The sequence below is a fragment of the Anthonomus grandis genome, chromosome 11, assembly GCF_022605725.1.
Source record: "Anthonomus grandis grandis chromosome 11, icAntGran1.3, whole genome shotgun sequence".
In the NCBI taxonomy this organism is placed as follows: Eukaryota; Metazoa; Arthropoda; class Insecta; order Coleoptera; family Curculionidae; genus Anthonomus; species Anthonomus grandis.
In genome coordinates, this window is record NC_065556.1 from 27,962,096 (window position 1) to 27,974,420 (window position 12,325).

Sequence of the window (12,325 nt, forward strand, 5' to 3'; positions counted from 1 at the left end):
CATGTTAAAAACGTCCAATTAACGGCGGTACAAATTATAACTTTTTGTTATTCTACATAATGGAGAGTTCTGGCCACGAATTGTTTTCATGAATGCAATAAAAAATAATTCGCTTGATCTGATGTTGACTTGAGAAATGTTAAATTTAAAAAGTAACAAAATAGGAGGAGTGTTCAGCTGACAAATCATTACTTTATATAAAAACGAAACATCAGTTATCGAACGTCTGTGGAAAAGTGGAACCACGCCAAAATGGTCTCGAATTGAATTGACATCTTGATGTGAACCGAAGCGAGTTTTAAAAGAAAGAAATCTTACAAATCTGTCTTGGATGCTCTCCAATCGATCAATGTAAATTCCATACCTAGGGTTCCATATAATGCTTTCAAAGTTCAATTTGCCAAGAATAAATGTATTAAATAGCTCGAGAACTAGAAGACATTTCACATTTACGAAAAATTATATAACCCAGCAATCTAGAAGATTCTGTTACGTTATTGATCTAATACAATATGAATGTCAAACATCAGTTTAGAGTGCAATGTAATTCCCAAAAATATGAATAAAAAAAGCTCCTATTACTAAAAACCATTTTAACCAACCGATAAATAATGTGGCCGTAAGTTCCACTAAACCCCATAGATGGCACACCATTTAGTACCAAAGGTCCTTAGTACCTTAGTAATCAATTGTAAAAGTAGATGGCGCCACTTCATTCTGACATGGTACTAAGAAGTACTTGAATTAAAGTTTTTAAGTTACTTCAACAGATGGCGACATGAGAACTGTAGTAAATTTCTCTTCGTTTTTTACAATTCACGGGTACGTATTAAAAAAACAAGGATCTTCTTACTCCAAACAGAGCTGCCTTAGGCAAACAAAACATTTCGGTCCGATAAGTAAATTATGACACGCCATTTAAACAATTTTGGAATAAATTAACGCCGTGCGAATCCCTCTTGAATACTGAACTAAGAAAAGTAAAATTTTCACAATTTTATTTTACCAGACACGGCCTCCTCAGGAATGTCTTTTACCTTGATACATATATGATCGAATGAATACCTAAACACCCCTTCTTAATATGCTTATAGGGAATATAAATGTTTTGTTTTAAAATCAATTTTGTTAATTTTGCACTACAAACGAGTCGAAAATGTGCAAATTCTTGCTGGCGTTCGGTGCTTTGGTGGTTTTGGCGAGTGGTGCCACGAGTGATCCGGAAGCAGATTTAACTGAATATGTCAGGCAATTGGAAGATACACCGAAGATTTCAATAGTGGATGATTTAATTACTTTGGAAAAGTCACCAATAAAGAATTTTGGGTTTGAGGCGAGAGGTTCCGAAGATATTGTTGAGAGGTACGCGAGGTTCTTGGGGGAACGTCAGTTGACCATTCGCCTACCGGAAGCAGCCAGAGGTTTACTCTCAGGTAAAATATTTGAGTGGGTGTTTAACAAAATCGTGGTGTACACGTTTGCTGTTGCTATTTTTTTGGTGGCCAGCTTCATTTTTAAATTATAGGTAATAATAACATCATTTTTCCTAAAAAAAACAATATTTAGTTAAAGATAACGTGTCCATTTTTTTGCTATTGTGTCGTCTGCTGAGTGCAAATCTGAGTTCAACGCAGTTCATCTTATCCAGTACTCAAAATGTACAATGGCTTAACTACAGTAAGCTAAATCATCTTTCCCAATAGTCACTTCAAATTTGGTTATTACACTAAGAATTGACTTTTCCAAAAAATGTATTTGTTTTTTTAAAGGACACCTTATTAAAAGTCTTCTAAAAAGAAAGTCCCTATAAATGAAATCCTTTTGTTGTTTAATCTAAGATTTAAGCAGATGACATTATTCAAATCGAATCTCATTAATGTTTAAGGTGTAACTTTTTGGTTAAGATCAATAGCACAAGGTATATGCCATCGAAGACTACGATTAAAAATTTTAATAAAACACTTTTTCCTGAGTTATTACCATTTGAAGTTTGGTTGAGGCTAGTAGGACCTTGATGTGTCGACTTGAAAATCTAAAGTTGATCTACTAATGCTACTTTCATTAAGTAAACATTAGTTGAAAGGAATAAATTTATTCTTCAATTTGTATAGAGACCTTTAAAACTTTAATACTAACATTTCCTGAGATATCAGATCGAGAAACTCAAGACCCTTTAACCCTTCAGATTAAATGCATCATTTCATATTGATTCGTGAGCCTAAGGTAGTTTGTGTACGGGGAACTGAGTGGGAAGTCTATTTATTCAATTTTCACCTAATTGAATTTTTGTAAAAATTTATTTTTCTGACATAGTTGGACTCATTTTTAAAGTACTATCTGAAAACCTTAGACAAGTGACTACTTAACTCAAAAGCATGGAATAAGTGACAAATTATTTCAGAATTTCGGTCTAAGTATCTCAAGCTTTTGAGTGAATCAAGAGCCTGGAGTGAGTATATAATTAATTCAAATAAATTTTGTGTTTGAAAAGTGCTTGAAAAAGTTATTCAAGAGCCTGGAATAAGTACATAATTAATTAATAACCTAATTAAAAATTCAACTGCCTATAAGTAATTTTTAGGTAATTTAAAATAAGTGACTAATTATTTTAAATAATCCTTGAATTAGGTAACCCAAATGCCTGGAAGAGTCTCTGAGTTAATCGAAAGCCTGGAATAAGTGACAAATTATTTCAAAATTTCGATCTAAGTATCTCAAGTGCCTGGAAAAGCTTTTGCGCGAATTAAGAGCCTGGAATAAACATCTAATTAATTCTAAAAGGCTTAGTTGCCCGGAAGTAACTTCTAGCTAACTTAAGTTCCTAAAATAAGTAAGTAATTATTTTAATTTCTTGAACTAAGTGCCTGGAAAAGCTTCTGAGAGACTCAAGAACCTGGAGTGAGTATATAATTAATTCAAATAAATTTTGTGTTTGAAAAGTGCTTGAAAAGTTATTCAAGAGCATGGAATAAGTACATAAGTAATTAATAACCTAATTAAAAGTTCAACTGCCTGGAAGTCATTTTTAGGTAATTGAAAATAAGTGACTAATTATTTAAAATAATCCTTGAACTAAGTAACCCAAATGCCTGGAAGATTCTCTGAGTTAATCGAAAGCCTGGAATAAGTAATTAATTTATTAAAAGGCTCAAGTAACTGAAAGTAACTTACTAATTAAATAACTGAAATTTCCAGAATAAAAGACTAGTTAGGTAAAATAATTCTTGAACTAAATAACCCAAATGCCTGGAAGAGTCTTTGAGTTAATCGAAAGCCTGGAATAAGTGACAAATTATTTCAAAATTTCGATCTAAGTATCTCAAGTGCCTGAAAAAGCTTATGAACGAATCAAGAGCCTGGAATAAATATCTAATTAATTCTAAAAGGCTTAGTTGCCCGGAAGTAACTTCTAGCTAACTTAAGTTCCTAAAATAAGTAAGTAATTATTTTAATTTCTTGAACTAAGTGCCTGGAAAAGCTTCTGAGAGACTCAAGAACCTGGAGTGAGTATATAATTAATTCAAATAAATTTTGTGTTTGAAAAGTGCTTGAAAAAGTTATTCAAGAGCCTGGAATAAGTACATAAGTAATTAATAACCTAATTAAAAGTTCAACTGCCTGGAAGTCATTTTTAGGTAATTTAAAATAAGTGACTAATTATTTTAAATAATCCTTGAACTAAGTAACCCAAATGCCTGGAAGATTCTCTGAGTTAATCGAAAGCCTGGAATAAGTAATTATTTATTAAAAGGCTCAAGTAACTGAAAGTAACTTACTAATTAAATAACTGAAATTTCCAGAATAAAAGACTAGTTAGGTAAAATAATTCTTGAACTAAATAACCCAAATGCCTGGAAGAGTCTTTGAGTTAATCGAAAGCCTGGAATAAGTGAAAAATTATTTAAAATTATTGATATAAGTACCTCAAGTGCCTGGAAAAGCTTTTGAGTGAATCGAGGGTCTGGAATAAAAATCTAATTTATTCAAAAAGGCTTAACTGCCCTGAACTTACTTCTAGCTAACTTAAGTTTCTAAAATCAGTAAGTAACTATTTCAATTTCTAAGGCTAAGTGCCTGGAAACGCTTCTGAGCGATTCAAGAACCTGGAGTAAGTATCTAATTAATAAAAAAGCTTAACTTCCAGAAATTAACTTCTAGATAATTCAGATTCCTAGAATAATTACTTAATTAATTCAAATATTTTTTTTGTAAGGACCTTAAGTGCTTGAAAAAGTTTTTGAGTTATTCAAGAGCCTGGAATAAGTACCTAATTAATTAATAACCTAATTAAAAGTTCAACTGCCTGCAAGTAATTTTTAGGTAATTTAAAATAAGTGACTAATTATTTTAAATAATCCTTGAACTAGGTAACCCAAATGCCTGGAATAGTCTCTTAAGTTAATCGAAAATCTGGAATAAGTATACAAATAATTGCGTTGAACGCAAATCTACCTGCAAATCTGAGTTCAACGCAGTTCATCATCTTATCCAGTACTCAAAATATACGATGGCTTAACTACAGTAAGCTGGATCATCTTTCCCAATAGTCACTTCAAAATTTGTTATTATACTAAGAATTGATTTTTCAAATTTATTTGTTTTTTAAGGGACACCCTATTAAAAGCCTTCTGAAAGTCCCTATATATTAAATCCATTGCAAAGCCAAGCTGATAAGTGCAAATGCTATTTTTAATCCTGCTATAGATAATTCTTGCTTAAATACTTGGGCAGGAGTCATTGGATTTATATGCTGATGACATACCATTTATTTATTTTGGGTTTGCTGAGATTTTATGAGTAAATACTGAATTTCTCTTTATTGGAAGGATCTATAATTATACACTTATTTCAGGCTTTCGATTAATTCATAGACTCTTCCAGGGATTTGGGTTATTTAGTTCAAGAATTATTTCACCTAACTAGTCTTTTATTTTAGAAATTTCAGTTATATAGTTAGTAAGTTACTCTTAGTTACTTGAGCCTTTTAATGAATTAATTACTTATTCCAGGCTTTCGATTAACTCACAGACTCTTTCAGGCATTTGGGTTACTTACTTCAAAGATTATTTAAAATATTTAGTCAGTTATGTTAAAATACCTAAAAATTTCTTCCAGGCAGTTAAGTTTTTTTATTAATTAGGTTCTTGACTCCCTCAGAAGCTTTTCCAGGCACTTGAGGTACTTAGATCAAAAATTTGAAATAATTTGTCACTTATTCCAGGCTTTCAGAAGTTACTCTCAGTTACTTGAGCCATTTAGTAAATTAATTACTTATTCCAGGCTTTTGATTATTTCAGAGACTCTTCCAGGCTTTTGGCTTATATAGTTCAAACATTATTTTAAATAACTAGTCTTCTATTTTGGAAATTTCTGTTATTTAGTTAGTAAGTTACTCTCAGTTACTTGAGCCTTTTAATAAATTAATAACTTATTTCAGGCTTTCACTTATTTTAGAAATTTTATTTTAGAAAAATTACTTCCAGGCAGTTGAGCTTTTAATTAGGTTATTAATTAATTAGATACCTATTTCAGGCTCTTGAATAACTCAGAATCTTTTTCAAGCATTAAGGGTACTTACTACAAAAATTATTTGAATTAATTATGTACTTGTTCTAAGAATCTGAATTATCTAGAAGTTACTTCCTGAGAGTTGAGTTTTTTTATTAATTAGATTCTTACTCCAGGTTCGTGAATCGCTCAGAAGCTTTTTCAGGCACTTAGTTCAAGAAATTAAAATAATTACTTATTTATTTTAGGAGCTTACATTAGCTGGAAGTTACTTACGGGCAGTTAAGCCTTTTGAATAAATTAGATATTTATTCCAGGCTCTTGAATCACTCAAAAGCTTTTCCAGGCACTTGAGGTACTTAGATCGAAAATTTGAAATAATTTGTCATTTATTCCAGGCTTTCGATTAACTCAGAGACTCTTCCAGGAATGTGGGTTACTTAATTCAAGGATTACTTAAAATAATTAGTCACTTATTTTAAATTACCTAAGAATTACTTCCAGGCAGTTGAGCTTTTAATTAAGTTAATAATTAATTAGATACCTATTTTAGGCTCTTGAATAACTCAGAATCTTTTTCAAGCACTTAAGGTACTTACTACAAAAATTATTTGAATTAATTAAGTACTTATGCTAGGAATATAAATTATCTAGAAGTTACTTCCTGGGAGTTGAGTTTTTTTTATTAATTAGATACCTTTTCCAGGTTCTTGAATCGCTTAGAAGCTTTTCCGGGTACTTAGTTCAAGAGATTAAAATAGCTACTTACTTATTTTAGGAACTTAAGTTAGCTAGAAGTTACTTCCGGGCAGTTAAGCCTTTTTGAATTAATTAGATATTTATTCCAGGCTCTTGATTTACTCAAAAGCTATTGCAGGCACTTAGATCGAAAATTTGAAATAATTTGTCACTTATTCCAGGCTTTCGACTAACTCAGAGACTCTTCCAGGCATTTGGGTGATTTAGTTCAAGAATTATTTCAGATAACTAGTCTTTTATTTTAGAATTTTCAGTTATTTAGAAGTTACTCTCAGTTAGTTGAGCTTTTTAATAAATTAATAATTTATTCCAGGTATTCGATAAACTCAGAGACTCTTCCACTTAAGCACCTAAGCTACTTACTAAACAATTATTTTAATTAATTAAGTACTTATTCTAGGAATCTGATTTATCTAGAAGTTACTTCCTGGGAGTTGAGCTTTTTTATTAATTAGATTCTTGAATCCCTCAGAAGTTTTTTCAGACACTTAGTTCAAGAAATTAAAATAATTACTTACTTATTTTAGAATCTTAGGTTAGCTAGAAGTTACTTCCAGGCAATTAAGCCTTTTTGAATTAATTAGATATTTATTCCAGGCACTTAAGGTACTTAGATCATAAAATTGAAATAATTTGTCACTTATTCCATGCTTTTGAGTTAAGTAGTCACTTGTCTAAGGTTTTCAGACAGTACTTAAAAATTACTTTAAAAATGAGCCAAACTTTGTCAGAATAATTAATTTTTAAAAAATTTCAAGCATAAGCGCAATTAGGTAAACATTGAAAAAATAGACTTCCCACCCAGATTCCCGTACAAAGACCCCCTTAGCCTCACGCATCAACATGAAATGATGCATTTAATCTGAAGAGTTAAAGGGTCTCGAGTTTCCCGATCTGATATCTCAGGTAATGTTAGTCTTACAGTTTTACAGCTCTTTGTAAAAAATTAAAAATAAATTAAGTCCTTTCAAATAAAGTTTATTTGATGATGGTAGCATCAGTAGATCAAAAGATATTAACTTTAGACTTTCGAGTCTTCAAACTTCAAATGGTGATAACTCATGTAAAAGTTTTTTTACCAAAATTTTTAATCACAGTATTCGGTGACATATACCATGTGCAACAACTTCACACCCATTAATCCTGAGCAAAAAATTACACCTACAGATTAATTAAATCCTGTTGATACCTAGTTTTGAATAGGAACGATCTACTACAGTGGAATGTTATATGCTAAAAATGTTTTGTGCAGTTTTCTCCTCACTTTGTTCTACTTCTTTATCCTCAATATCACTTTCTCAAAGTCATTTCCATCATCAAATCACGATCTAACGCACTCAATTCTTTATTTTCAATGAATATATATGCTGTATCTTTTTTATTTCCATACGGTACTATCACAGTTTTATTAATGGCTTGTTTGTCTGTATTAGGGTTGATTAGTACTTGATCCTATTAAGCATTTTTCTCAGTATTATCGCTGGATTTATCTCATATACTTTTTAAGTTACTTTCCTCTATATTTTGTACATATTTAGTAAAAAATGCTTTTTAGAAAGCAAGAGTTACATCAATATTTGGCAAATTCTGTTGCGGTTTTGTGTCCTGCAATTTGTTATTTATGTTTATATCCGTAGGGTCTAACAAGTCTTCTAAAATTAATAAAGTGCTTAAACTTAGAGCTTCTAGGCACATTTTGATAAGTGAGAATAACATTCTTCGTTGGGTCATAATTAAAAAATCTTGAATAAATGAAATTAAGAGACCTACAGATTAATTAGATCCTGTTGATACCTTAAACCGGATACACAAATCTACTTTTCTTCTTTCACTTTCTCTAACAGCAGCAATCCACTCCATATCATACACATTTTTAATAATAATTTTTTTTTTCATTAACGTTCGACTCGATTTCAAAGTACCACTTTCTATCGCCTTTCAATTTGAATCTGTGCTGTTAATTATTGTGATTCAGCGGTCGCTACGCAGATGAAAGTACAACTGGTGCGTATCAATTTGGCTAATAAGTTGAGTGAGCATTATCTGGGTAAAAAATCACATTAGGTTAAGAAAAGAATATAGGAAGAGTTTAGGATCGATAGAAATATGATTTTTCCATCTATAGATACGTTAAAAATTATATTATCTTTGGCCTGACATGCGGTTTAATGCAATGCGGCAAACGTTTTATTAAATTATCACCTTGATGTTGATTTAAGGTTATGGTCACGGTTGTATGTACCTGCGAGTAAAAGCTCGTAGAAAGCTATTGATGGAATTTATTTCACCAACGGTCAGTTGGTTTACGCAGTTAGATCATTATAACAGTTATACGAACTTTCGAAAAAATCTTAATTAAAAAAATATATATTTTTTTCAATTCTTTAAATGAATTAAAAAAAATTGTCTATTTATCTCTCATAAAATTTAATTAGTTAAAAAGAAATCAAAAATTAAAAAAAAAATTTGGAGTATGTATTTTTTCACTATAGAAAAAATGTCCATAACTAAAAAAGTATTTATAAGAGATCTTTAGAAATTTCAACACAGATTTTAAAGAAAAATTAATTAAATATGTACCTGTTTTATTATTTCTTCAATTATTATTTTTTTTATAAAATTAATTTCCAAATACTATAAAACAGTAATAATAATATAAAATCTCCTGTGCTAGAGAGCGATAATGTAAATACGTTAATTATTCTCCTATTGTACTATTTTATTCATTTTCTGTAGATAACTTGATTCGTGAGGTTTATTTAGGGTTCTACTTACGTTGGGCTTAATATTTTCATATATAGTGTCTAGTTTTTAAGTAGTTCAATTTATTTGAGGGCTCTAATTTGGGTTATCCTTGTATTTTAAATGTTCTAAAATTTGTATACTTGCTGGCTTTGATCCAATCTAATAGCGCTGTTTTTATACTAAATATTTATATATAAAAGTAGATCAAATTTAAATAAACAGTGCTAATAAATTAAATATTGTGTATTTATTTTCTGCAAAAACATTGTTTTTTATCATAACAACCGTTGCCCCCCCACCCACCCCAAACATTTGCCCAGTAAGAAATTCCATTGAAAATTCACTGTTTTTTTGTCAATAATATCCAATCTAATTACGCTGTTTTTATACTAAATATTTATATATAAAAGTAGATCGAATTTAAATAAATAGTGCTATTAAATTAAATATTGAATATATATTTTCTGCAAGAACATTTTTTTTATCAACACAACCCTTGCCCCCTTCACCCACCCCAAACATTTGTCCAGTAAGAAATTTCATTGAAAAATCACCGTTTTTTGTGTATAATATCTAATCTAATAGTACTATTTTTAAATATTTATTAATATACTTATATAGTTATATCAAATTTAAAAACTGTGTTATTATTAAATTAGATATTAATGATGAAACCAGCTGATATTCATTTGTATTATTTTGGAAAACAATGATTTTTGAACACAATTTCTTAACAATAAGTAGTGTGGGGTGGGTGGGGGGCTAAGGATAGGCTATAAAAAAACAATTTTTTTGCAAAAAATAATTGCCCCAGAAAAATGCTTTTATTGCAGTACTTGTGCAATTTCTTTATCGCAAATAAGTAGAATTTTAGTTCTTTTAAGATAAATCATCATAGATAGGAAATCAACCGCTGGTGCAAGCCCACTTCTTTGTACCGCTCATAACCAACTAACCTCGTTTCTCTTTTACCTGGTTAATGCCACGCCCAAGTCTTCTATTTTTCCTCTCCTTCTCTTTAATTGAGACCGAAGAAAGTTAAACGAGAACGGAAGATCCGCTGACGATGTCCTTGGGTATAAACAGTCATTCACTTGTCGCAGACCAACAGTCTGGTTGGCTTAATGACTACTGATAGAAATCAATAGTAAAAAGGAGTCGATTTATTCAATTTAGTTTAGGCATAACTTAATTAATAATATTCAAAACCTGCTGATAATAAACGCGCGATGCTTCTTCTGTTTCAGATGCTAGAAGCAAAAAAATCAGACGGGTACTCCTCCCTTTGTTGCTCCTGCTAAAACTAAAAGCTGCCATTGTCCTGCCGATAATCTTATCGATAATAGCGTTGGTGTCCTTCAAAGGGTTCGGGATGAGCCTGGCCGCCTTGGCCATAGCCGGTACCACCGCTCTGAAGAACATCCTGGAACATTCTGGATCCAATAAGTTGTCTTATGAAGTTGTATCGGCTCCGGTAGCGCATCTGAGTAGATCTGGAGTCGATGAGATCCCGATATATCAGTGAGGGAATAAAACAGCAGTTAGATTTTATTTATTTATTTATTTATTTTTGGATTAAATGGATGTTTTGCAGAGTAAGATGGTTTTTATTATTTGTATAGATGCATAACTTAAAGGGATGTGACTTATATTTTCCTATAAAATATTGGGAGCAATATTGAAAGGCAGGTAAAGAGAGATAGTAAAGGTTCGTTTAAAGATACAAGGATAGAGGGAGAAAGAGATTTTATAAGCCTATAAGTATAATTTATGATTATTATTTTAAATTGATACGAAATTAATGATAAAATACAGTATAACTTAATTGTAATTAAAAATCTAGATATACATGCTCTAAATATATAGGATTAGTGTTTTTTTACTATTTTAATAAATTAAATTATTATAAATCAAATTAATTAATTTCGAAGGATTCCATGACCTAGTTAAGCATGATCTATCATATCTGAAATTAAAAATAAAAAAATATTAATTTTTTATTAATATATTAACAACTAAATATAAACAAATATAATAGAGCATCTCCAAAATACTTCATATAGTTTTAATTTATTTTTAAAGATAATTTCTATTTCTGGCTTTTTAATAAAAAATGTATTTTTTTAAGATGAATTTTTTTTAGCTTTTACAATTTTTTTGGAAAAAACTAGAAAAAATTGTTTTTTTTTTAATTAAGGGAATTTGATGCATAATTAAAGAGTATCTGATAGTCCTTTAATACTTTAATTAAAAATTTTAATTTAAACAATAAAGAATAAATAAAAATATTTTTACAATAATTTCGTGCATAACTTAAATTCATATGACGCACTTTTGGTGTTTCTTTTTTAATTTTACTATCCTTAATCTTGTTAAATTAATTTTAGTTAATTTATTTAATATTAATGGTCATTTAGTGCATAACTTAAATGGATGTTATCCTCTTTATATATTTTTTTTATTTAAATTACTGTGTTTCTTAAATTTTTTATTTCCTTGGTTATTTAATACAATTTTTTGGTAACTTTAAATTTTTATAAAGGAAAATTATATCTGTAAAAAAATTGCCAAAATTCCACAAGAAATCTAGAAACTGTTTCAAAATAATTAACACATTTAATTTTTCTTAATAGTAAGGTCAACAGAAGGGAGAAAAACTATAAAGAAAAAACATAAAAACAAACAAAAAAACTATAAAAATTTAGAAAAAAAAGTATAAAAAATTAGAACCTATACAAAAAACGTTTTTTTTTGACATAAATAAAAAAAAATTAAAATTATACATTATCAATTATAATTAATTTTAAAAACAATTCCGTAACGTAGTTAAGTCGGTTCTATCATATCTGAAACAAAAAATTAAGAAATAATAATATTTTACGAATATAATTACAAATAAACAAATATAGTGGAATATATAAGGTGTTTTCAGAATACCTGAAATATTATATATATATATATATATATATATATATATATAATACCTGAATCATTTTCATCAAGGTCATTTATAAAAAAATATTTTTTATTATATTTAAAAAAAAAGCGTTTATTTAATTTTTTTAATTAAAAAAAAAGTACAAAAAATTAATATGATTCTAAAATTAAAATATTAAATTTCAACTTAAATAAAAATATTTTTACAATAATTTCGTATATAAGCTAAATGCATATGATGCTTTGGCGGTTCATTAAGATTTCCTACCCTTAATCTTGTCAAATTAATTTTTAATATTTAATTATAATGTTCTTTCATATTTGCACATAAATAACTAAAAACGTTAATAAATTTTTAATTTTTTCTTAGTCGTTA

At 29.1% G+C, this 12,325-nt stretch overlaps 1 protein-coding gene across 1 annotated transcript; it reads left to right on the forward strand.

Moving 5' to 3' along the window:
- The first annotated feature begins 1,115 nt into the window (after positions 1-1,115).
- LOC126742097 (uncharacterized) lies at positions 1,116-10,611 on the forward strand. Its single transcript, XM_050448632.1, has 2 exons — positions 1,116-1,433; positions 10,260-10,611. Exons 1-2 carry the CDS (start codon positions 1,157-1,159, stop codon positions 10,535-10,537), a joined length of 555 nt encoding a protein of 184 aa, XP_050304589.1. The 5' UTR covers positions 1,116-1,156; the 3' UTR covers positions 10,538-10,611.
- Positions 10,612-12,325: the final 1,714 nt, after the last annotated feature.

Bases quoted from the DNA above. Each gene is read 5' to 3' on its own strand.
- LOC126742097 (XM_050448632.1), top strand. From the start codon at position 1,157: ATGTGCAAATTCTTGCTGGCGTTCGGTGCTTTGGTGGTTTTGGCGAGT. The intron at 1,434-10,259 runs GTAAAATATTTG...CTTCTGTTTCAG, and splicing joins AGCCAGAGGTTTACTCTCAG to ATGCTAGAAGCAAAAAAATC.